Here is a 27911-nt window from a genome sequence, read left to right as displayed (position 1 = left end):
TCATTATGTTCATCGAAGGTCATGGCCTTATCAAAGATATCGGAGAGTAAATATGTTTGTTAGTGTGACATTGTCCATAGTTAATGGAAATTTACTAAATAAATTGCTTGGACTGCTCAGGAAGATCCCAAAGAGGGTAACAAAATAGCTAAGTGATTAATAGTTAAGTCTACACATATAGGTATTTAAATAGTGAAATTCAGAGCTCTAAGTGGTAGTCAGGGATGCGGGATGAAAGCACAAATTGGATGTGATGAGTTACTGTTTGTTTTGAGTTTCTAATTTCCAAGTCTGATTAAAGATTATTTGACCTATAATTAAGTTAATGAAATGTCACTATGAACTTTGAGACCATTTGATTAGTGATGTAGAAATGAATGTTCAAGTTAAAACCTTGAGAGAAAAAGAGATGTAGAAAAAGGAAGAAGGATAGCTTTTAAGTGAGTAGTTATGAAGAATCTGAGCTTTCACTTGCTTGCAAACCAACATACTAGTATATATAAATGTAGCCTGTGAATCAGAGACAGGGAGAGTTTATTACTCATAGCAACAGACAAATCACCATGGGGCAGTGTGGTGACAGCCAAACAGTATGTTCACATCCAGTGAGGTGTCTTACATGAGTAGAAGCCCAAAACAAACAAACAGACAAAACTCTCATCTCGTATAGGATTCCTGGTCACGTGCCCATCTTCTTGGAGGTTGAGATTAGCCCGGTGAATCTTTTCAGAATGAGGAAAAAAAAAATACTGACAAGGTTTTTTCTGACCAAAATGAAAACAAAATTAAAGGAGAGAGGAGTGATTTAGGTATTTACCTAGCCTCAATTTTATTCTCTGTATATTGCAGTTTACATGTTATTTTAAAATAAGCTCTGTTCTCTGCATGTCTCTGTAGTATAGGCTTTTATGCCTTTAGGATCATGGAAACTCAACCAAAGTTTATGTTCATTTTATGTGAGATATTCAGTGAAGAGACGGTAAGGATCTGTTTGTATCTTCCCTTTGTCTGCTGACTTCAATGGATTGGACCACTCAAGTAGAGATGGTTGTGTATATGCATCGGAAGTTAAGACAGCTTTTAGTAAAGCCCTACTGACTTCTGCAGGTTTCAAATGAATAAAGTTTAAAAAACCAGTTATAAGTGGTACTTCTGCTACTCTGTGCAAACAAACATTATGGTGAGAAGAGATATTTGACATTCTCAAGAGGGGGCGTTTATTTTCCTCTTTTGTGAACTTTTATTTCAAAAATAATGTGAAGAATGAAATGATCAAGTGAAAATTGCTGCCATTTACATTTTAGCTACAAAAAAAAAAAAATCATTGAGCTGAGTGGCCATCAATTGAGTCATTATTAAGCCTAAAAAGGGCTCTTTATCATAGGAAGTGCTATTCACAGGATTGACACTTCCCTATGAATTAATGTTGATTACTTACAATTATGATGACTTTGAAATGAAGATGGCCTTTAATCTGGGTTACATTTTTGCAAAAAAAGTGAATTTATTTTGTACACCTACCTTTATAATATTTATCAGGAATTCAAATCATTTTAAGGCAAATATATTTCTCATACCCAGTTGGAAAATAAAAACTCTTTGAGTACATGGATATTTTGGAGATAAAAGAATATTCTTCTACTGACACTACAATGACCAATGACTAACATAAGTATAGTAAGTAAAAAATATGTTCTTGACTGAGGCAAATGATTAATAATTAACACACAGTCAGTGAACTTTTTCTTTAAAGGACCAGACAGTAAGTATTTTTAGGCTTTGTGAGCCATAGAGTCTCTGATGCAACTACTCTAATCTGCCATTGTCATGCAAGAACAGCCATAGACATATGAAAATGAATAAATGTGACTATGGGCCAAATTTGGTGGGCATGAATTTGGACCACAGCCATAGCCAGAGTTTGTCTAATCCTGGTCTAGCATACTAAACTAACTCTCCTCTCTCTCTCTCTATCTGTCTGCATATCCTAATATATAAAAACCCTGGGTCATAACGTCAGGTAATGACAGAGGCTCTACCAACCGGAAGTCAGACCTGCAGTCAGTGCTAGGTTGCCATGGCTGACTGCTTCTGCTGCAGGCGCCATGCCCCAAAACTGACTGCTGAGGGGGCTTCGAATCAGGGCCAGAGAGAGGCCTGAAGAGAGAAGCAGGGACTGATCCGTTGCCTCTTTGGCAGCTTTTGATCAGGACTTGCCTCTCTCTTTCTCTCCCAGTCTGTCCAGCAGCCACGCAGCCATTTATCTTCAGGCCTGCACTGGGGCTGCTGATCAGCCCCAACTTTCTGATCAGGCCCCATTGATAAGCCCAGAGATGCTAACTGGCATAGAAACTGACCAGACAAAACCAAATCTGGGTGAAGTGTAAGGAACCAATGGCTGCCTAGGAGGCAGAGCTTTTGACACTGACTGGCAGAGAAACTGACCAATCAGAACCAAATCTGAGTGAAGTGTGAGGAACCAATGGCTGCCTAGGAGGTGGAGCTTTTGACACTGACTGGCATAAAAGCTGACCAATCAGAACCAAATTGGCCAGCAGAGGCGGGCAATTGGGGGAGAGATCAGGCCAGCAGGGGAGGGCCGTTGGGGGCGTGATCAGGCCAGCAGAGGAGGGCAGTTGGGGGCAACCAGGCCAGCAGGGGCGGGCAGTTGGGGGAGAGATCAGGCCGGCAGGGGAGGGCAGTTAGGGGTGATCAGGCAGGCAGGCAGAAGCAGTTAGGGGCGATCAGGCAGGCAGGCAGGTGAGTGGTTAGGAGCCAGCAGTCCCAGATTGCAAGGGGGATGTCCCACTGCCGGTTTAGGCCCGATCCCTGTGGGTCTCTGATTGGAGAGGGTGCAGGCTGGGCTGAGGGAACCCCCACCCCTTCATGCACAAATTTCATGCACTGGACCACTAGTGTATAATTATATTTAATTAGTAATTAAATATATAGTTATATTTAATTAATATACATTGTTAAAATTATATCAAATATCTTATATTGTAAATGTATATTATTTATATTAATTTGATTAATATATTTGCTTATAATATGTACTTTAATTTTAGGATATAATGAAACTACTTTACCTAAATTTAGAATTGCAAGATTGTTTTTGATAAAAATTATTCTGACACTTGTTGAAATAGTAAGGAAGCCTTCATTTAAGACTGTTACAATAGCCCAGCCGGCATGGCTCAGTGGTTGAGCATCAACCAATGAACCAGGAGGTCACAATTGGAATCCAAATCAGGGCATATACCTGGTTTGTGAGCTAGATCCCCAGTGTGGGATGTGGAGGAGGCTGCTGCTGGTCAATTATTCTCATCATTGATGTTTTTCTCTCTCTCCCCCTCTCCCTTCCTCTCTGAAATCAATAAAACTATATTTTATAAAAAGACTGTTGCAATAGAGGGAAGACTATTGCAATAAGGGGCGAAAGACTGAACTCAACTCTGAATACAGCAAACATTCCTGGGGATTCATAGCCAGGAAGCAGAATGAAGGGAACAGTGGCTGGTAAATTATTAAGACGACAGACATGTTAAGGGTAGGGGGATACTTACTAGACTGACTTAGTAGATCCTTGCTAAAGGCAGATCAAGGTCCAGAAGTAGTCCAGAAGAGGGATCAGAGGAACTTGACTAAATTTTAATTAAGGAGGGAGTCTTTGTCAGTAGTGCTAAAGGTATTTTTAAATTAAGTTATAACAGTGAACAGAATGAATATAACTGATAAATATAGTGAAAAGACTTAAGAAAATTATTTGTTGGGATCCTTCCTCAAACTGCTGAATGCTAGTTCCCCAAAAATACCAACCAAATCACCTGTCAAACATGATAAAGCACACCTGAGTTTATTGCTCCCTGTGGTGCAGGATATCACAGATGTTTTTTGGATCTAGTTTGACAGGTATTTTAATAAGCAGTGTTGATCAGGATTGGGTGAAGTTTGTGTTGTAAGAAGTAAGGATTAGTGAATTTAGTGAGGTGAAGGTTTGGGAGAGGCTTTTGAATAGTGAACAGTGATTTGGTTGAGCTTTGTATTGATCTTAGAGAACGACATATTTACTTTAGTTAACATTAGTGAAGTAGTCCATTTTTCAAATAAATGAGTTTTGGGGAAGTTCCTGAAAACAAACAAATAACAACAACAACAACAACAACAACAACAACAAAAAACAAAAACACTGATGTTATTGCAACCTCATTTCCCTGCCAAGAATTTCCTGGAGTATTAAAATCATATTATTTCAGACAATTGAATAGTAAGCTCATATTAATGTAGACAATAAGATGTGTGGATGAGAATAGTTTCAGTTCTGAAAAGAACAAGAAACAGGCCCTTTCCTGACTTTATAAAGTCAATTAAAACCCAGAACAAACACATGAAAACTAAATAAAAATAGTAAGAATTTTTTAAAGGAGTTATATGACTAAATATTAAATGACTGCTATAAGAGTTCAGAAAAGAGGGAGATCGAGTGATAACTTTGGAATGTTGGGAAAATTTAATTTTAACAATGCTTTGAAAAAGATTAAAGTCTGGACAAGAACTGCACATTTATTAGAGGGTGTCATAAGCAAAACTGAGTGGGAGTGAAGTAGGAGATATGTGGACAACTGTGAACAACAGACGATCTGGACTATTTAATAGGGTATCAGGCGATAATAACTATGGAAATAAATGTTGAAGTCACAAATGAGTAACCTAAGTGATAGCCTTTAATTTTTATAGTTTATTATTAGGGCTCCAGGTGTCTCTGGAGCATATGAGTGAATACAAAACATTACAACGAATGTTAAGCTATGTGATGAGAATTAGCTAGAGGCATAGCAAACATGAGAGAAGGAAGGAAGAAAGGAAGGAAGGAAGGAAGGAAGGAAGGAAGGAAGGAAGGAAAGGGAAAGAAAAAGAAAGAAAGAAAGAAAGAAAGAAAGAAAGAAAGAAAGAAAGAAAGAAAGAAAGAAAGAAAGGAAAGAAAGAAAGAAAAGAAGAAAGGAAGGAAGGAAGGAAGGAAGGAAGGAAGGAAGGAAGGAAGAAAGAAAGAAAGAAAGAAAGAAAGAAAGAAAGAAAGAAAGAAAGAAAGAAAGAAAGAGAAAGAAAGAAAGAAAGAAAGAAAGAAAGAAAGAAAGAAAGAAAGAAAGAAAGAGAAAGAAAGAAAGAAAGAAAGAGGGAGAAAGGAAGAAAGGAAGAAGGAAGGGAGGGAGGGAGAAAATTGCCCTGGCTGGTGTGGCTTAGTTGTTTGGAGCATTGTCCCATACATTTGATTCTTGATCAGGGCACATACCCAGGTTACAGGAGACAACTGATCAATGTTTCTCTCATGCATTGTTTCTCTCTCTCTCTCTCTCTCTCTCTCTCTCTCTCTCTCTCTCTGCCTTCTCCTCTCTCTAAAATCAATAAAGCATATCTTCAAGTGAGGATTAAAAGATTTAAAAAATAAACTTTAGAAACCCTAAATCTTCCAAGTGAGAGTAGAACCATATTAATATAGGAGATGAAGAGATAGAGAAGGTGAAATAAAACTTTGAGGGAGGGTATGTCCAAAAATATAGGAGTTTAATTTTAATCTATTGAGTTTTATGTATCTGCAAGACATTTATGTGATCTAGCATAGAACTGGAAATTTAAAACTGGCATATGGGAGAGGTCAAACTTGAGTTGAAAGTTTAAAATCAATATGAAAGAAAGGTCTGAATAGAAAGGATCACTCAGAGAATAGTGGCTGGAAATAAAATAAAGCTCAGAACTGAGCTTTGAGGGACGTCTTTGTTTAGATAGCGATTGGAGGGGTGGAATACAGAGATTGTTGAAGGAAGAATTCCAGGGCAAAGTAATGGCTCAAAGACAAGAGGCAAGGATTTAAAAACCCTTCTGTTCATCATTGTCACACACTGTGAAGTCGGGTGAGGGGGGTTAAATGTGGAGGAAGTGCACAATGGATTCAGCTATTGCAGGTCAGGGATGAAGTTTGCAATTTCAGGAGAATGAGGACTGAAGTTGTACTGCAAGGAGATATGGAGAATAATATGTACAGCAGACACAAAGAATACAGCAAAAAACCCATACACAAAAGGTTTATTGGGGCTTATTGTGAAAGGACAAAAGCCTGGGAGAGAGCAAAAGAGCAAAATGAAGGTAATTATCATTGTTGTTATTATTATTACTAGAGGCCCGGTTCACGAAATTCGTGCATGGAGGGGGGTTGTCCCTCAGCCCAGCCTGTACCCTCTCCAATCTGGGACCCCTTGAGGGATGTCTGACTGCCCGTTTAAATGGGCAGTTGGATATCCCTCTCACAATCCACTACTGCTGGCTCCCAACTACTTGCCTGCCTGCCTTCCTGATTGCCCCTAACCGCTTCTGCCTGCCAGCCTGATCACCCCCTAACCACTCTGCTGCCAGCCTGTTTGCCCCCAACTTCCCTCCTCTGCCGACCTGGTCACCCCTAACTGCCCTCTCCTGCAGGGTTGATCACCTCCAACTGCCCTCCCTTGCAGGCTTGGTCCCTCTCAACTACCCTCCCTTGCAGGCTTGGTCCCTCTCAACTGCCCTCCCTTGCAGGCCGGGTGCCTCCCTACTGCCCTCTCCTGCTAGCCATCTTGTGGTGGCCATCTTGTGTCCACATGGGGGCAGGATCTTTGACCACATGGGGGCAGCTATATTGTGTGTTGCAGTGACGATCAATCTGCATATTACTCTTTTATTAGATAGGATAGAGGCCTGGTACAGGGGTGGGGGCTGGCTGGTTTGCCCTGAAGGGTGTCCTGGATCAGGATGGGGGTTCCCTTGGGTTGTGGGGCGGCCTGAGCGAGGGGCCTGTGGTGGTTTGCAGGCCGGCCACACCCCCTGGCAACCCAAGTGAGGCCCTGGTATCTGGGATTTATTTTTCTTCTACAATTGAAACTTTGTAGCCTGGAGCAGAGCCAAGCCTGGGGCTCCCTCCGAGGCAGGCAGCCATTTCTGTTGGGGTTATAATTGAAACTTTGTTGCCTTAAGGGGGTGGGCCTGGCTAGGGTGTGTGGAAAGCTTTGCTTCCCCTGTTGCTGGCGGCAACCCTGGCCTGCTCTCTCAAGCTCCATTCTGCCGCCATTTGTTTGAATTTGTTTACCTTCTATAATTGAAACTTTGTAGCTTGAGTGGAGGCTTAGGCCTGGCAAGGGCAGGCAGAAAGCTTGGCTTCCTCTGTTACCTAGGAAACCTTGCTCTCTGTGGCTGTAGCCATCTTGGTTTGGGTTAATTTGCATACTCGCTCTGATTGGATGGTGGGTGTGGCTTGTGGGCGTGGCTTGTGGGTGTGTCGGAGGTTGGTCAATTTGCATATTTGTCTATTATTAGATAGGATTGTGAAGAAATATATACATGATGAAAATTACAATTAGTTGACAAGGGGTAACAGAAGTAAAAAAAAAATATTTAAGTGCTTGGAGCATATTGATTTGGTTACACAACAGCTTTTTGTTTAGCTAAGGAGAAAGATCACATCTTTCCAGAAGTCTGGGGAGAAAGAAGAGTGTGTATGAAGCAAGATTTGGAGGTAGATGAAAAAAACAATAAAGCCATTTCTGATGGCCTCAATTTTATCAGGTAAATGTATGGAGCTTGTTTCTCTTTAAAAGGTGAGGCAACTTTCCCATAGTTGTGAGCCGTGCTTTAAGAGAGACGATTGAGGGGCCAGCTACATTTCAATTATGATTAGCTCAAAATTATAGATTTTGAATTTTAAATTAATTATAAAATATTAACTTGTTATTTAACAAATCCTTCCTAAATTTATAAGAGCATTTACTGTGATAAATATTTCATTATTTTGTTTTACTCTTTTTTTAATATATATATTTTATTGATTTTTCACAGAGAGGAAGGGAGAGGGATAGAAAGTTAGAAACATTGAGGAGAGAGAAACATCGATCAGCTGACTCTTGCACACCCCCACTGGGGATGTACCTGCAACCAAGGTACATGCCCTTGACTGAAATCGAACCTGGGACCTTTCAGTCCGCAAGGCCGATGCTCTATCCACTGAGCCAAACTGGTTTCGGCTTGTTTTACTCTTTAAAAAAAAATACTCAATGCCCAGCAGGCATGGCTCAGTGGTTGAGTGTGGACCTATGAACCAGAAGGTCATGGTTTCATTTCCAGTCAGGGCACATGCCCGGATTGCAGGCTCAATCCACAGTGCGGGGTGTGCAGGAGAAAGCCAATCAATAATTCTCTCTCATCATTGATGTTTCTATCTCTCTTCCTTCTTTTTTTCTCTGAAATCTATAAAAATATATTTTAAAAAATTAAAAAATACTCAGCTTTTGGTCTGAATATAAATTTAAAAATGATGTTACAGAATTTTTATTTTAGATATAACAAAAATAGGTTTTAAAAAAGATGAAGATCATATATGGATTAAAATTTCTCCAATAATTTTTTTTTCCACTTTTTGAAAACTCTGTGTAGGTAGATGATTGATGATAGATAGACAGTTAGATGACAGGTTTAATTTTGAAACATTAAAAGCAAATTATGTCAGCCTTATCCAGTGTGGCTCAGTTGGCTGAGCATCATCCCAGGCACTAAGAGATCTCGGTTTGATTTCAGGTCAGGGTACATGCCTGGGTAGGGAGCTACATCCCAAGTAGGGAGCATGCAGGAGTCAGGGGATTGATGGTTCTCTCTCATCACTATTTCTATCTCTCTCTCCCTCTCCCTTTCTCTCTCTCTAAAATTAATAAAATATATTTTTAAAAGCATATTGTATCAAAATTAAATACATACTTACATTATCAAATACATCAACAATAACCAAGAAGGTGACTTTTTATTAATATACATAGGAGATAAATGTTGTCAACTGCAATTTCCCAGAAGACCTCCAAAATAACCTATGAAGAAAAGCTAAGTTTATTACCCAATGCAATCAGGGAGAACAATAATTTGACTGTTTAGAATGTGCAGAAGAAGGGGGTGGCAGGATTGGGGGGAGATAATGTATATTGCTGGTTAAGACAGGTATTTCAATGAGAATCTGGATGTAATCTTTTAGAATTGGTGAACACAGAGAGGAAAGCATCTTGAAGTGAGTATTAAGTAAACAGTTTTATTATTAAGAAATTTTCTCAGTTTTAGAAACATATTTGCAGCTAAATTTACTTTCAGAAAAAAAAATTGCGTTTATGTACTGATTTGCAGCCTCGTGGGCAAGAGTATTCAAGAACTAAAAGTAAAATCAGCTTTGGTTCTTGGTCCTGACAGTTGAGGTGGATGCATGGGGGGATGCAACGCGAAGTGTTTTACTGGCCGCCTTGTGTGGAAGAGGTGTAAATTAAACGGTTGCTTTTACTTGAAAGATCTTAAACTAGGATATGCCATTGTTTTATTTTTTGTTAGACAAATAGGGGAAATGGATGGGACAGAAATGACAGTAATGTGGGGAACAGACACCAAAAATGAATTCTTGGAGCTAGGGATGGAGAGGCCAGACAAGGATTACATCTTTCATGCCTTTTCATTAAGAAGGGGAAAAAAAAAACTAACTGGATTGGGTATGTATTTAGGATAATTGACTCATTGACTCTTAACTTTCATTGAGCTGAAAAGGAAGATCATTTATTTAATCAAGATACTGTATAGACATGCATAATACTGTGTGTTAAAAATATTTTAAGTACACCTACCTTATCTTCCTGTGTTAATGTACTTTACTCCTTGATCTGGTTCACTCAAATTTCATTACCTAATATTAAACAAAATATGAGATGACAGTTTTGAAATATGGTTCCCTAAAGGGATTAAGTGCAGTAATGGGAGTTACAAAACTGTGAGACTTCACTAGTGATTATAAATCAAATAGGAAAGTAGGATAAATATGAGACCCAGTAGACCAGATTTTTTAAGACCAGAAAAAAATAAGAATTAATTATGGCAGATCTTAGATACTTTTAAAATAATTTAGGCAGAAATCTGAATTAAATATTTAGCTAGATAGTTACCCTTGAATTAAAAAAAAAAATTATATCGCTGCTACAACATTGACAGTATTATTCCCAGGAGGGCAGAGCTAGAGGCATTTATACAATCTCAAATCCTGTAGATCTGTTCAAGTCTAAATAATTACCTAACAAACTTTACTTTAAAAAATGTTAAGGTAACATTTTTATCTTCTCAAACAAGCTTCACTCACTTCTAGTTTGGTTCTAAAGGAAATAAAAACTAATTTTCCTTATTCTGCCTCCTATATAACCTCTCGCCTGCATGGGGTTTTCTCTTTCTATGAGAGACTCTGAGGCCACGTGTTGCTCTATCTCTTCTATTGGAGAAGAGCCACCTTCACACTAAAATTGCTCTCTAAGCTCCTCTTTCTCTCTGAGCCCACACACTTCATCCCTGTTTAGAATTTTGCAGTGTACTCATCCCCTGGGAGGAAAATCACCCATCAACTGACTTTGTGCTATATTTATCTCCATGTAGAAGGGGGGAATCCTTTTCCTCTTAATTAATTGTAAAATTATTATAATGATGATTTGTTAAGGCATGCACTTTGTCTCTTCTTGCTAATTTATAATGTTAATGAATATCAAGAAATTATACAGAATTGAGAATATCAAGAAAAATAACAGAAGAGATTGGTTGGGCTTGGACTGTTGATTTAATCATTAATTGAGTCAGCTGACAAGACCAAGTAACAGAGGTGACGACTATTGTTGCCTTTAGGTTGTGATCATAATTTTGGGATAGAAAACAAAGGCAAGATAGAGAAGAATATAAATATGTATTATGTGTGTAAACCTGTTATTTGGTCAACATCATAAGAAAAGGAAAACAGGTGAAGTTAATGATAAAAGTAACCCAATTTACTTATAGCTGACAACAAAGGTTCAGAAGGTGACACAATGCCTTATTTTATTTTCCTGTTTTATTAATGTTTGCAAGGTCTTATTTTAAAGATCACATAGAACTATCTTGCAGTCTGTGCAGTCTGCCTCCAAAAATAACTTCAAAATATTTATGTCTGTCTTCCTTCTCTTTTAAATCACCATTTATTTTCCCTTCTTCCCCAGGCCATAGGTCCAACATATCACTGACCCTATGTGAATAAGGTCAAAAAGAACTACTGGCTCTCTGTGCCATCCTTGACTCTAATAGGAGAGTCATATTGACCTCTCAGTCTTCTGAATGAAACACAGACAAAAAAGAAAAACAAGCCTTATTTTCTATAATATTGATTGCTTCTCATCATGTGATTTGTAGGTGTTACAATTTATAATATTGAAATAACTGGAAAACAGGTCAGAAAATCTTGCTTTGCCAAAGTGTCAACCCTAATCAGTTTGGCTCAGTGGATAGAGCATCGGCCTGTGGACTGAGGGGTCGCAGGTTCGATTCTGGTCAGGGGCATGTAACTTGGTTGCGGGCACATCCCCAGTAGGGGGTGTGCAGGAGGCAGCTGATCGATGTTTCTCTCTCATCGATGTCTCCCTCTCCCTTCCTCTCTGTAAAAAATCAATAAAATATATTAAAAAATAAAAAATAATAAAAAAGTGAAGCCCTCTTTGTGTTTAAAAAATAAATAAATAAAATAAATAAAAGAAAAAAAAAGTGTCAGACATTTCTATACAATGCTCATCACCCTGCATGCAGTACTTGCTTACCATTATACAGATGACACATTCAGGATCTGAGTGGTTGTAACTTACATACCTTCATTCTTTATGAATAGTGGACTAAATCCTCTTCAATACTGCCTTTCTCCCAGGGGGTTTGGGATGTTTAATACCATTGGAAAGGTTAGTGGGTAAACTAGAAAGGTATTATTATTATTAAAAATAAATACTCAAGACTGCTTTTGTGTATCTTTCCATATATATATATATTAGCTTGTGAGTATCCTTTCTGACAGTTTTCCCTTAGGTTGGTATATTTAGTCTGATGTACTCCTATGATAATTTAATTTCCTGATGAATGTGGCTCCAAAATATATAAAATCAGCAACTGTTCAGAAGCAATTTCATTATTTTAAATAAAGATACCCTTCCTCTAAAGTTGACAAAGTAGATTCATTGGTATGCTAACAGTTTCAGAAATATTTGTTGTGTTTTATAATCCTGATGTTTAGTAAATTTTATTAGTGCAGTCTTCAACTGGCATCTAAAATAAGGTAGTTGCATTGTACTGACATACTTGGTAAACCTATAAGTACAGAAACCTTTTTTAAGACTTAAAAGGGGAAACACTGGTTAGAATTTAATACATGAATACAATAAATATATTGAAAATCTTCCCATACATTATAAACATTTGAAGGTAATTAGTATAGCTTAAAATATCTTCATTTTAGAATGTTATGCACAAAAAAAAAAGGCCTTATCGTCAAAGATTTTGATCTGTGATCACATGAACCAGATAAAATACCAGAGACAACATTTCAACCCAAAGGAAAAAGATTGGAGTAGGAATTGGACGGTGGTAAGACTGGATACATGAAAAAGCCTGCATGGGGTTGGTTCAATATCAGTAGCCCTAGAATTGTGTAGTTATGATTAACTGGCAGCCCTTTCTGCAAGTTTAACTAGATCATTAATCAGTAACAGCCTACATAGAAAACCATAGGCACTTCTCATTGTTCCTTCTCTCTCATCTCAGAATGGGCTGCCGATTGCCCATATTTTAATTAATTTTTATTTGTTCAATCAGGATTGTGAGTGGCCCTCTCACTAACCTTGTTCTCATTGCACAATAGGCCATATGCTAGGTGGGCTTCCATATCACTGAAGAGGATTAACGTGAGCCAACTATAGAAACCTGCTCAGGTTATTAAAGGCTACCAATGATCATTCTACTGTGTCTGTTAATGATGCACATTTTCTCCTCCACAGTTATTATATTACCTAGTCAATGTGATAGTCTATTGTTAATATCTTTGTTGTTGCAGATACAGATGTGCTGTATAAAAGCGAGAATGGACATGTCATTAAACTGAATATAGAAACAAATGCCACCACATTATTATTGGAAAACACAACTTTTGTAAGTAATGAATACTTAATTACTGTATGCATTTCATTATTGTTTAGAATGTTCTCTAGGTATACATATTTTTATTTTTTTAAGGTCTATCATTTTGAAAGCATTTAGGGGAAAAGTTAGGGCTGGAATATCATTAGAATCAGTATATTGATTGATAGAAAATACCCATGTGACCTTCTGCTTCATTTTCTTCCCATTTATCCTTTTTAGTAAATAATATTTTCAGGAATAATGATTCCTTATAATGAATATTTCTTTTATTATTTTTATGTAAGATTTTTATACAAATGCCAAGATTTTTTTATGTCTAGTCCAATAAGTTATCATTAGCTTTTTCTCCCTCTACTTTTCCTTCTTTTTGAATTCTTTCTAATTCTGTATTGGTTTTCCAACTCAAGCAGAAGACAGCCTTTCTAAAACTGGCCTTCTGTAGGAGTTGATGTGTTTTACTTTTAAAATTTAGTATTCTACCAATATCATTTTCCTACTCCAGGATCATTGTTTAGCTTAACAGTGTTCAAATAAATGAATGTATGTATTTTACTCTTAGAAAGAAGTATAAACTTTGCCTTTCTCTTAAACTCAGTCATCTTAAGGTTATATTTAACTATGATTACCTGTAGAGTAAGTGATAATGAATTAACTGTTGCAAATGTTCAAAATCTTGCCATCAAATACCACTTAAAAGTTATTTGCTCACTGTTTTATGTAACTCAAGGTTTAATATATTGCTTATTATATAAGTTCATGATTTAGACAAAATATCATGCAAGACCTCAGAGGACCTAACCAAATTAAAGCAATGAGTGAACCATGAGTTACTTTTTTTTTTTTTTATGTGTACATTTGGAATCAACCTTTAGTCTTCATGTGTATTGTAGGATGGCCAGATGGAAGAGATGAACTGGAACATTCTGGTGTTTTTTATATATTAAGAGAAAATTATCTTTGTAAATCATGAAGTGACTATATGGATACATATTTTTTAGGTTAACTTAAACCAGCCATGATATTTACAGAGTGGCCAGATTATTATGATCTCTGAATGCATAATAAACTGACCACTCAGGATATATATACATATATTAGAGGCCCGGTGCATGAATTCGTGCATGGGTGGGGTCCAGCCAGCCTGGCCAGTGGGAGGGGACATGGGCAGTTGGCTAACCTGCCTGCTGGTCGAACTCCTGGTCGAGGGGACAATTTGCATATTAGCTTTTTATTATATAGGATATACACTGAGTGGCCAGATTATTATGTGTTCAGAGATCATAATAATCTGGCCACTCAATGTACTTTAGCAATTGGGTTATTACTAACAGAGAATAATGACATTTTTATTTTTAAACTAATAAGGTAATTCATAGATATTAGAGGAACACCTATTTTGGATGCAATTCTTTATAGCACTTGTGGAATGCTGAGTATGTATAAAACATTTGCTCACTTTTTAAGAATATGATTTTCCTTATGGGAAATGATAAGAACCCTCATGAAAAACTTCAATAAACAATATCAGCAGTATCCAATATTTCATAATTGCATAGACCTCAGGGATACTAGAGAGGAGGATAAAGGAATCATTGAAAGTTGCTGAAATTGGTGGAAAAAATGCCCTCAATAGGAGATTGAACAAGAGGTAGAAAGAAGTAATTGTTAATGATGAGAGGGTATAGTAATTGTTTGCTTACTAAAGTCAGTCTGAATTGATTTCCCATAAAATTGGTTTGGAGAAAAAAATTAAAAGCATTTTTAATTGTGTCCCCTTATTATAAAATATCATCTTTGGGGGTTAGTAGAGGCTGCCAATGGCCAACCACTTGTTAGTTATAGTCACTCAGTAGGTCACCAAATATTATGTGACTGTTTTTTAACATATATTTTTTATTGATTTCAGAGAGGAATAGAGAGAGAGAGAAACATAAATAATGAAAGAGAATCATTGATCGGCTGCCTCCTACAAGCCCAACACTGGGGATCAAACCTGCAACCTGGGCATATGCCCTGACCAAGAATAGAACTGTAACCTCCTGGTTAATAGGTTGACACTCAACCACTGAGCCATGCTAGCCAGGCGTGACTGTTCTTTAATGATCATTCCCCTTATACAGTCTAATGAGAACTTCCCTCTGGTCACACATTATGTATTATTTTTCATCATTTATTCCTTTCTGTCTTAGCATTTATGATACATCAGAAAAGAAACAAGAACAAAAATTTTGGTTATTTTATTATCTCAGTTTTATTATTGGGACTTTGCACCACCCCTACCTCATAACATTGTACTTTTCTTCATGTGCTGATTTATGCCATTTTATCTTTGTACCTGTATGTTCAGTCTTTTTAAATCCTTTTAAGGTATTTTTTTCTACTCTCCTCTATGTAGTTTATGACTCTTAATTACCACAAAGTCATATTTAGCAAATAGTCTTATTCACTGATCTTCTAAGATCCATAGATTCCCTAGAGACATTTATCTCACAACACAGATAATTAAGCAATTTTTAAGTCCTACAGGTGTCAGAATTCAATGGAAGGGTAGGCAGATAACTGCGGCATACTAGTGTCCTGGTGCATGGATTCGTGTACATTGAAAGGAAATTAATTAGAAGAAATATTTTAATATCGCTATTCGCCCTTTCTCAGTAATAGAAGTGTCAACCAAATTCATGATCAGGATTCTACTGAGTCTCCTATCTACCTATTCCAGGACTTCTGTGAGGATCAAATGAGATAAGGCATGTGAAAACGCTTCATAAACATTTGGTTAAACTGTAAAATGTTTGCATCTGAGCAAGTCAGGTTCCTGGGCTGAAGAAACTCCAAGGAGGATGGTCATTAGGGAGAGGAAACTGGGCATTGCTATGCTCCATCATACCCAGTGCCCACAGCAACCGTTTCCAGGCTGGGCTGGCCTGGGCTGGGCTGTGGGCCACATTTTGCGCCAGGGGTCTTGGCAGTGTTGGTGCAATTTGGTGGGGTGTCTCTCTAGGGTGGTGGCGGGGCCTGTGTCCCACTTGGGGGAAGCCAAGTGTTGCTTTGTCAGCATCACTTCCCTGGTGCCATTTATTTTTAAATGGCCAGTGCGCGTCTTGGCAGCTCCTGCATTGAGTGTATGCCCCCTGGTAGTCAGTGCGCATCATAGCTACTGGTCTGAGGGAAGGATGAACACTTAACCTTTTATATATCTAGATATTTGCAGCCAGTTAACCCAAAACTGCAAACAAAAATACAAATTACCATGGTTCCTGATGATCTGAGAGGAATTCATTTGATCATTTCCTCCCAATTCCAAGATAGCATTATTAAATACAGTTGTGTTTGTAAACCTTACGTTAGGCTAATGTCTGGATTTATGTTCTATATAAGGCCTTTCTTTTGGGACAAAATTTCTTAGCAGAGCTTAAGAATTTTATTCAGATTGCAGGTTATTCATTGAGCAATTATCAATATTTTAATTATAATCATAATTAATTGGATCAGATTACTCTAAAATGCTTTATAATAGAAGTGTGCCAAGTCAACTGAAACAATAAACATTATTCACAAAAATGTGATAACAGATTGCCCTGTTATTAAGACATATTTTGCTAAAATGTGATTGCCATATTTATTTTAAAATTTAAGATAACACCACATTGTCAGTTCCCTGCTTAAACTTATTTTAAATATGAATAGTAGGTACTTTTAACTATGTAGTCATGGTTAGCAGACTACAACAATAATGGCCATGATTGGTAAAAATGATACAAAGGTAAATCATTTTCCTGAAATAATTGTCTTAAGGCATTCTTTGAGATTGACCATAGGTGGGATTTCTAATAAAGGAGGAAATTAAAGGGTAAATAACTTTTTGAAGGGGAACTATATTTAAAAAGTGACATAGCCCCCGAATTGCTCTTAATCTTTTCTAAGTGTTTGGAAATGTTATCTCTTACAGCCAGAACTATTTCAAACAAAAGCTCACTCATAATGACATAATGAGGAACATGTTTCACAAGTATTAGCTGGCTTCTTTCTGCTGTCAATAAATTGAATATCACTTGTTGTCTTGACAGAAAAGGCCAGGAGCCATAAATACTTCTATCAAATCACTTTTTGAAATTAAAATGGAATTGGAAACATGGGTCCAAATCATGTGCTTAAACATTGTAATGGTTAAAAAAAATACATATCATGCACTAATAAGAGATAACTAATTGAGAATTTTATATCTCTTTGATTCTGAAAATCAGTAATCGTTTTAAAACATGCTATAAAAATAACCTAAAGCAGAGAGAGGAAATTTATATATGGTAACCAAAGAATACCAAGGAAAATTTTAGTCACAAAATTTTTTGTCCAACTATCTATTTGTAATTTGTTACACGGTAATAGGTTTGACTAGAACCAGGGAATATTTATTGCCTTACCATACATATAGATAGCATTAGTTGCCTTGTATGCCATGGTAGTATTTTAATTTATTTATTTTTATTCTGCCATTGGCATATGAGGGTTGGAGGATAGATCCAACTCTATGTGCAATCATGAAATTAAGAAACTTATATTCTGATTCATGTTTGAGGAAATAGGTGCCCTATAAAAAATTACAGCAGCACAAGAAAAGAATTGCTGGATAAAGGCAACTAAAACTTCACCTTTTAAATTTTTAAATAAAGAAAGATTTTCACAAACTTCTGGCTGGCCAAGTGTCCTCACATGCTTGCTAGAATAATGAAAAAAAAAATGTTTGTTTTTTAAGAGATCTGGACTTAGTGGTATATGTCAGTAACCAGTAGTGATTGGTCTCAGTAGTGTAACAGATATTAATTAACTAGTGAAGTCACAGGAACTATATACTTATGCATGCTGCTGTGTACATGACAGTATAGTTTCTTTCTCCAGATCAATGTTCTCATTGTGGATACTTTTGCCCCTAGGAGACATTTGGCAACTTAGAGACATTCTTGATTGTTATGGGTGGAAAGAAGGAGTTGAGGGAATCTAGTGAGAAGAGATCAGGGATTCCATGAAGCATTCTACAACACTCAAGACAGCTCCTCACAGCAAAGGATTATCCAGCTGAAAATGTCAGTAGTGCCAAGTTTGAGAAATCCTGTTCTAGACTGACGTACAAGAGAAACCATTCAATGGTTAGAAGGTAGTTTTTTCAAGGTGGGATGAAAGCAATGGCTTTTCAATGAGGGATTGATAGGGAGGATCTGAAAGTGTGATTTACAGCTCCTTTAACTTAAGACAGTTATTATTTACTAGAGGCCCAGTGCATGAAATTCATGCACGGGGTGTGTGTGTCCCTCAGCCCAGCCTGCACCCTCTCCAATCTGGGACCCCTCAAGGGATGTCCAACTGCCTATTTAGGCCCGATCCTGCTGGCTCCCAACTGCTTGCCTTCCTGCCTTCCTGATTGCCCCTAACTGCTTCTGTCTGCCAGCCTGATCACCCCCTAACCACTCCCCTGCCAGCCTGATTGATGCCTAACTACTCCCCTGCCAGCCTGTTTGCCCCTAACTACCCTACCCTGCAGGCCTGGTCATCCTAACTGCCCTCCCCTGCAGGCCTGATTCCTCCCATCTGCTCTCCCCTGCAGGCCTGGGTCCTCCCCCCAACTGCCCTTCCCTGCAGGCCCCGTTGCCCCCAACTTTTCTCCTCTTCCAGCCTGGTCACCCCTAACTTCCCTCCCCTGCAGGCTTGGTCTCCCCCAACTGTCCTCCCTTGCAGCCCTGGTCCTTCCCAACTGCCCTCCCCTGCTGGCCTGATCGCCTACAACTGCCCTCCCTTGCAGACCTGGTACCTCCCAACTGCCCTTCCTTGCTGGCCATCTTGTGGTGGCCATCTTGTGTCCACATGAGGGCAGCCATCTTTGACCACATGGGGCAGCCATCTTATGTGTTGGAGTGATGGTCAATTTGCATATTAATCTTTTATTAGATAGGATAGAGGCCTGGTGCACGGGTGGGGGCTGGCTGGTTTGCCCTGAAGGATGTCCCGGATCAGGGTGGGGGTTCCCTTGGGGCATGGGATGGCCTGGGCGAGGGGCCTGTGGTGGTTTGCAGGATGGCCATGCCCCCCAGCAACCCAAGCAGAGGCCCTGATATCTGGGATTTATTTATCTTCTATAATTGAAACTTTGTAGCCTTAAGCGGAGGCCAAGGCAGGCCAGGGCTGTGGGAACTTGGCTTCCTCCATTGCTGGTGGCAACTCAAGCCTCCTGCTCTCTCCAACTCTGTGGATGCCACTATTTTTGTTGGGATTTATGTATCTTCTATAATTGAAACTTTGTAGCCTCAAGCAGAGGCCAAGGCAGGCCAGGGCAGGCGGAAAGCTTGGCTTCCTCCATTGCCAGGGAAACCCAAGCCTCCTGCTCTCTCCATGGCCGCATCCATCTTGGTTGGGTTAATTTGCATACTGACTCCTGATGGGCTGGTGGGTGTGGCTTGTGGGTATAGTGGAGGTACGGTCAATTTGCATATTACTCTTTTATTAGATAGGACTAGTGGCCTGATGCATGAAGATTCATGCAAAAATGGGCCTTCCTTCCCCTGGCTGCTGGCACCGCCTTCGCTCCAGCCCAGAACCGCCTTTCTGCCTTCCCATGTTGCCCAGAGGCCCAGAGCGGCCAGGGTGGTGCAGAACGCCTGCATCGTCACCATGGTAATGATGCAAGCATCCCACTCCGCCCCTGGCCGCTTGGTGACTGCATATGCAAATTAACCCGCCACCTTTGTGGATTTAATTTGCATACTTACTCCTGATTGGATAGTGGGCATCATGAAGGTACGGTGAATTTGCATCTTACTCTTTTATTAGTGTAGATTTGTTTGTTTGTTTTATGGACAACTCTGCAAAGAAGACCAGCATGTATGAGTAGAATCAGTTGGTCTTGAATTCCATCCCTTGGGATAGTGCAGGGTACAGGCCAAAGTGTGACCCTCACTTTCCTACAATTTGGGGGGGATACTTATAATTGAGATATTTTTTGTTCAGATAAGTTATTATCACTTTTATGACTACTGCCAACTTTTCTGACCAGTAAGCAAGTTTTCATCTGTAAGTTAGAAGATAAAAACTGATGTCCATTAGGGACTCCAGATTGGGTATATCTCTGCCCTTCCCAATAGCAGTCACCACTCCTTGTTGTTAGATTCATTTATATTTATTTTATTTTTATTATTCATCTCAAAACTATCAAGAAAATTTGTTACCTTATTCATTTTGAAAATCATTATTTTATTTATTTACTTATATAATTTTTAATGTTTAGTCATCAAAGAAGGATCTAACTTTATTTATACCATTTATGTACATTCAGGTAAATAGAAATGAAGTAACATGCATTTTAGCAAAGATTGGAATATTTCTTTTATATTTATTTATTTAGGAAGGAAAACATTGGATCTACCATGAATATTTAGCTTGTTTAAATGTTTCTATAAGTAGATGCATAATTTTTAAAGCAATGGTCATCAAAACAGGAAAATTGGAGTGAAAAGTTCTGATTCTCACCCTAGAAGTCTACTTAGGTAAAAATTTAATTTGAAGTGTGAGAGGAGATACTCTTGTCTCCATAGCTTTGAATGTGTGGCATGATTACTCTATAATTCTATACAGTTATTCAAGCATTTCCCCTTAAATGAGAAAGGTTTTCCAAGAGACCACTCTGTATTATGTTTTACCCTAAATTACAACTGTGAATAATCTAGGAAAAGAGATGCTACTAACAAATTCATTCACTGGGAAAAAGTACTTAGATGGTATAATAATTTTTTCCTCAACAGTATATATTGTTGCTAATAAAACCACATCATCAGCTATATAAATCATTATGCAGATTCTTGAATAAGTTATCCTTGAGAGAAACCAAAATTACCTAAGTAATATATCTAAAGGTCTCCTTTGAATAGCAATAAAACACTGATATAAATATTTCTTATTATTAGACATAATTTGCTTCACTATTTCAAAAGAGCTTTTTTCAATCTGTTCTGATTTATCCTCTTAAATATGGACAATAAAATTATTACAATTCCAGTACTTCTTTCTTTAAAGATTCTTATGTCATCTCCTTAGAGGTGTAAATTGCTTCAGTCTGTATCAGATAGGATGATGGAAGCTAAGGGGCAGCCAAATATGCATTTAAGTACAATTGTTTTGGAATTCAGCATCTTGAGAAGTCAGTGCTTTGGGTTCTATCCAGGACCAATAGGTTCATTATTGACCAATTTAAGATAAGTTATATTTCCTTGAGCATTTGTTGAATATTTCTGTGCTTTTTTCTTCTGGAAAAAAAATTTACATTTGACTATCTCCTTGTCATGGAATGGCAGTTAGAAATTTAAAGATAAAAACAAAAAAACACCAATTATTCTATTAATTTATGGTGACATTTAAGCAAAAAACAACAACAACAACAACAACAAAAAAAGACATTTATAAGGAAACTTTGAAGCTTTTGAAGTTGATGACAGAGATATGTTTTTCCCCTCCCATTTTTGGAGTTTAGAATACCTTGGTCTGTGCAGCTTTATTCATGGGCAGCCATGCATCAGCAGAACTTTTGTGACATGTCTATACTATACAATACAGATTTTTGTCAAACTACAATAGAAATAGTTTAGTATTTTGGTTTGCTCATGGAACATGAATGAGCATTCAAGGAAGTTTAATTTTCAGCAAATGTTTAATGAAAATGACAGCACATTATAGAGCTGAAAATCACTCCATGTCTCCCATTTCAGTTTAAACAAAAAGAAACTGAGACCCAGAGAAATAAAGTGGTTTAATGGATCTAGGGTACTCTTGAGACTAGAGTATAAATTTCTTGACTACTAGTCTAGCATTGCTTCTCATATACCAAGATGAGTATTCCATTCAAACTCCCCTGTAAAGAAATATAAAATAAACTAAAATTATTATTTTTATATAAAGATTTGTGTATTTCTTACTTAAACATTTTATAAACTTTACTTGAATTAAACATATATATATATATATATATATATATATATATATATGTTTATATGTGTGTATATATATGTTTAAATATTTTCAGTTCTTGTGGGAATTCTGCCTGTGTGAACAAAAAACAAAAAAACAACCTAAGCTGCATTGCGCGCACACACACACACACACACACACACACACACACACACACTTATATTACTGTTATACACCATTCTGCTTTTCCCTCCTTCTTTCCCATGATATATTTGTGTGAATTAATCTTCTTTACACTTCATATTCTTCCTTCTTTAAAATCTTGCATTGTTTTTTCTCCCTCGCCGTTTTTATAATTTTTCTGCATTATTATTAACATGACCCATATGTCTTGTTAATTTGTTTGCCAATTGTGTCAGACACTGCTATGTGTCAGATAATATTCCAGGTTCTGGGGATACATGGTGAACAAGGCAGGCTTGATAAACCAAATATCAAGCAGAACTACAAAAAAAATGAAGCTTCAAAAATAAAAAATAACAAGGTGAGGACTAGCGAATGATTAGGTGCTTAGGAAAGGCCCACTGTGGAGGCAACATTTCAAGGTCAGGTTGAAGAGTTTTATAAGCTGAAAGAAAAATAATTACAAAGAACTTTGGGTGGGAACTGCATCGATCTATTCCAACAGAAAATATATAAGTAGTAGAGGATGTGGAGAATGATAGAAGATGAGCCCAGTGGGATAACTAGGAGGAATATTATGTTGGGTTTTGTAGAAGTGTAGGTTTTATTTTCTGAGCAATAAGCACAATTTGGAGAAAGTCACGATGTCTAAGTCATATTTTAGAAGAATGCTGTCTACAAAATGAGGAATATGTTCAAGGAAAATTAAAGCAGAAACACCAAAACCACTTTGAAGGCCAGAGCAGTGTTACAGATAAGAGAAGATTCGGGTTTCCGCTTTCCACTTGAGTGGTACTAATGGAGAAATTGAAAAGTAGGTGTATTAAGGATTTGCTTGAGGATAATGTGCATAGGTCTTTGTTGATGAATTGCTTCACGTTGGCCAGGAATAGAAGAATAAACATTGTCTATTAGATTTTTAAATGGCATTAAGTTGGCAGTTCTGTTTTAATATTTCCAACTAATCTTGATAATAGAATATATTTAGTATTTAGTTGCTTTATGTATATGTCTACATGAGTTTTCTGTATGTAACAGTAAAATAAAGGAACTTTTCTGGCCTGGTTGAAAAAGACTTGCAATGAAATGAAGAAATTAACATAGGTTATAGAAACGCATCATCCTCAATAGTTAAAAATGTACTACTGTACTTACGATCATTTGATTGAATCATTCAATACTTTTACTATGTGCTTATTTTATCCTATACACCGTAACAGCTGCTGACAATATGATCATGAGAAAATAGGAGAGTATTGGCCCTAATGATCTCATGGTATTGTAAGCAAGGAGAGCACTAATCAAATAACAGATATATGGACATTTATGAGCTGTGGTATGGAATGAAAGTGATATGTCAGAATAAAAGTCTGAAAGTAAAATATTGTATTCCTGTTAGAATTTCTAATATATTGACCTGATCTACTTTGAAGAAGTCATAAGAAGCTCCCTAATGAAGCAAAGATGAGTGAAGAGAAGTTAACTAGGTGAAAATAGAGCTTAGGGGTAGCAGGAATAAAATGAGACATGGAACATTAGAAGCCCTGAGAGCATGCCAGCATGGCTGAAACAGCTCAAGGAGACAGAAGCCAGATGAGCCTGGAAAATAGGTGGGGGCCAGATCATTTAGGTCATGGCTGATGGATTTTTAAAGATGAGTGGATTTGCTTTTTGAAACAAAGATCTCTCTGTTAGATTTAGAGAATAAATTAAAAGATGTGACTCAGAAGAGGACAAAAGTAGGCACTACTGATGTGACCTATGCTTGAGATCATAAGTAGTAGTTGGAGTTAGACAGTAGCAGTGGGGATTGAGAGAAGTGAAAATATTTGTAAGATAATAAGAAGTGAAATACAGAGAAAATAACGGAGTAAGTATGGTGGTGGGTGGGAATGGTAACCAGGGGGAAATATCAAGGATCATAATTCTTGGGATTTTATATTTGGGACTTAATGAATAAGGGAGTTAACCATTGAGATGGACAATGCTGAGCGAGACTCAAGTTTGAGGATATGGCTGAATGAAAATACTTATTAAGCAATATTTAGGAAATAAGTGGGATATCTATAAAACATTATTAAGGATATACTGTTCCTTTCTTGAAAGGTTAAATTAAAACTTTAATTTCAAAAGAGTCAATAAGTTGTTGACATAATTAATGAAGTTCTTATTGGTTAAGAGGTCCAGAAATATGTAAGCTTATTCAAAGGTATTTTTATTATATTTTAATTAAATAGTTATGGTGCATTTTTTACATCTTTAATTAAAATTCTTACTAGTTTATGAATCTCTTAGGAGAAGAGGCTAACCAAACCTTAGTCAAATTTGTGTCTTCAGTGATTAGAGTAATGGTGGCAATAGTACAAGTTAGACAACTAGTGCACATTTTAGGAATTAATCATATTTATTTTCTTTTTCACAGACCATCATTTATTTAAATATTTGACTCAGCCTTAGCTGGTTTGACTCAGTGGATAGAGCGTCGGCTTGCAGTCTGAAGGGTCCTTGGTTCGATTCTGGTCAAGGCCACATACATGGGTTGCAGGCTCCTCCCGGCCTGGGCCCTGGACCAGGCTCATGCTGGAGGCAACCAATCCATGTGTTTCTCTCACATTGATATTTCTCTCTGTCTTTCCCTTTTTCTTCAATTCTCTCTAAAAAGAGGAGCCCATGAGAAGGTGTTGGAGAAAAAAAGAGAAATACAGTTTCCTCTCCTAAATTTGAATCAGCTACAGAAAAAAGTAATTTGTATATCAAAATAATTATTTCCCCACTCACTGAAGGTGTGAGCCCATCAGATTGCAAGCAAGTAAAGAGATTCTAAGATTTGAAATGAATAATACTTAACTTTAGCAAAGCTCAAAGGACAAAAAATTACTTGGTTCTTTACAACCTAGCTTTGTTATTTTTGCGACATTATTAATGTGTAGGATATTCAAATATTACAAGTGCAATAAGAAGCTTCTCTTCATCCTCAAATGTCTTCATCGCTTAGTAGATATTGGGAGAAGTGTTTCTCACACATTAGTCAGTAAAATCTATTTGTCTGTTAATCAATTGACATTTATATAAGTAAAATGACTTTTGTAATTGATATTTTTTTCTAATTTATGGCTAATGGGGAAACCAGAGCTGAATTAAAGTTTACTTTTAACAATTGGGAAAGAAATTACAGTGTGGAAATTACACTAACTCCTGACTGTATCACACTATTATTGAATTTTGTGTTTGTTTTTCTTTTCTCTCTCAAGAACTTCATTGCAATATATTTCACATACCATAATTTTCATTCATTCAAAGTGTTTTTTAGTGTATTCACAGAAGTGTGCAACCATCACTGAAATCTAATTTCAAAACATTTTCTAATGCCCCAAAAGAAACCTGTACAGGAGTAGGCTGTCTCCACTCCTGACTTCCTCTCTATAGCCCCAGGAACTGCTAATCTACTTTGCATAATTATGGATTTGAATAGTCTGTACCTTTCAGATCAATGAAATCTAATATATGTGTTATTTGCCACTGTCTTTATTCACTTAGCATGTGTCCAAAGTTCATCTATCTTTTAGGATATATCAATACCTCCATTTTATTGCTAAATAATATTCCAATATACTGATATACCACAATTGTTTATCCATTCATTACTTAATGATAATTTGGGGTGGTTTGCTTTTGAGCTATCCTACCTAATAATAGACAAATATGCAAATCGACCGCACCTTCGCTACGCCCAAGCCACGCCCACCAACCAATCAGGATGAATATGCAAATCACCCCAACAAAGATGGCAGCTAATTTGCATATCAAGACAGTGTAGAAAGAAGCCAAGAGCTGCAGAAGGGAGTAAAGCTGCAGAGAAGCAAGCAAGCCGGGGGGAGGAGAAGGGAGGAGTGGAGGCAGGGCTGGGGGAGAAGGGAGGAGAGCAGGCAGGCTGGCGGAGAAGGCGGGGCGGGGGAGAAGGGAAAAGCAGGTGGGCTGGTGGAGAAGGCGGGGTGGGGAGAAGGGAGGAGTGGAGGCAGGGCCAGGGGAGAAGGGAAAAGCAGGCTGGCTGGCGGAGAAGGCAGGGCGGGGGAGAAGGGAAAAGCAGGCGGGCTGGCAGAGAAGGCAGGGCGGGGGAGAAGGGAGGAGCAGAGGCGGGGCCAGGAGAGAAGGAAGAAGAGCAGGGGGAGTGGGGGGCTGGAGGAGAAGGGAGAAAAGCAGGGGGGCTGGCGGGGGACAAGGGAGGAGAGCAGGCAGGGCGGGGTAGAGTGCAGCAGGAAACCCTATTGCAGGATTTTTCCTGCAACGGGAACGCTAGTTATGAATAATGCTGCTATAAACATTTGTATGCAAGTTTTTGTAGACACATGTTTTTATTCCTACAGGAAATTCTAGGTCATATGGTAACTGTGCGGTTAGCATTTTGAACAACTGTGATATTTTCCAAAGCGATCTCAAATATTTACATTTCTTCCAGCAGTAAAAAAAGAATCACATTTCTCCATATCCTTGTTAATGCCTGTTCTTGTCCTTTTATTTGAGCCATTTCAGTGTATGTAAAGTGGTATCTCATTTTGTCTTTCACTTGTATTTTCTTAATTTTCTAATGATGTTGAGCATCTTTTCATGTGCTTATTGACCATGTATATTTTTGTTGAAGAAATTTATGTTAAAATCCTTTGTCCATTATTTTAATTTGGCTCTTTGTCTCTTTATTGTTGAATTTAAGTGTTCTTCATATATCCAAAATGCAATTCCCTGTTAAATTAACTTTGATGAAGTCAAATTTATCTATATATATATTTTTTCTTATCTAGTTTGTTGTTAATCTAAGAAAATGTTGCCTAGCCCAAGGTCATGAATATTTATTTATATATTTTTCTAAGAGTATTATTTGCTCTCACATTTAGTTCCATGATTCATTTTTATTTACTTTTGTATATATAGAGGCTCCAGATTTATTCTTCTGAACATGGACATTTAGTTGTCCATGCAACACAATTTGAAAAGATTACTCTTTCCCAACTGAATGGTTCTGCTATCAGAGAAAATGGTTCCTGGTCTTGCCCGGTTGCTAGTGGGAATGGGGTCCTAGCAATATCCCAAGAAAAGGAATTTTCTGAGACTTGCACAGGAGGATGTGATATGGTAGAAAGCTTTATTTCCATGGAATTACATCCCTGGGTTCCCAAAGTCCCATTTCGCTTAGTCCAGTCATAAAAGAAGTGTAGTGGGGTTTCAGTAGAGCTAAAGTCAGAGCCAATGTCCCCAGTTTCGATTCCATGTTGGAGCAGAGTCAGTACAGCATCAGGCTAGTTGCAATCCATTAGTTCATTGTGTGTGGAGGTCCCTATAGATATGGGCCACATGGGAGAATGCCAGGAAGCCATGCATGAGCCATAAGCCAAGCCTGACTGGAGGAACCAAGAGAGTGAACTTCTTTGTTCAGGCAATTATATATCCCAAATTTTCCATGTGCTTGCAGTGGCCACACCAATTATGTCCAACCACCTGTCCCCAGGTGTGATCGACAGACAAGTATCTTCCCTGTGTCATCCCAACATTACTGGGCATGTGTCTGTCTTTCCTTTGTTGGAACCCCAGAGAGTGTAAAGTTATAACTTTCTGGTGAAGCTGCCAAAATGACATGACTATGTCTGGCCTTCCCTTTTCTCCTTTCCTATTATTAATAACTAGTTAATTATAACAGTATCATTTTTTGCAATCTTATCATATATCAGTTGACCATAAATGTCTGGATTTATTTCTAGATTCTTTATTCTATTAATTTA

At 37.7% G+C, this 27911-nt stretch overlaps 1 protein-coding gene across 1 annotated transcript in view; it reads left to right on the top strand.

Annotated features, from left to right (window-relative positions):
• DPP10 (dipeptidyl peptidase like 10) overlaps positions 1-27911 on the top strand; it is a 666829-nt gene that overhangs the window by 307059 nt on the left and 331859 nt on the right. Inside the window, exon 4 of the mRNA XM_054723381.1 lies at positions 12926-13020. Coding sequence (XP_054579356.1) covers positions 12926-13020 — 95 coding nt within the window. The remainder of the gene's footprint in view (positions 1-12925; positions 13021-27911) is intronic.

The sequence above is a fragment of the Eptesicus fuscus genome, chromosome 11 (assembly GCF_027574615.1).
Source record: "Eptesicus fuscus isolate TK198812 chromosome 11, DD_ASM_mEF_20220401, whole genome shotgun sequence".
In the NCBI taxonomy this organism is placed as follows: domain Eukaryota; kingdom Metazoa; phylum Chordata; class Mammalia; order Chiroptera; family Vespertilionidae; genus Eptesicus; species Eptesicus fuscus.
This window is presented reverse-complemented; position numbering and strand designations above follow the sequence as displayed.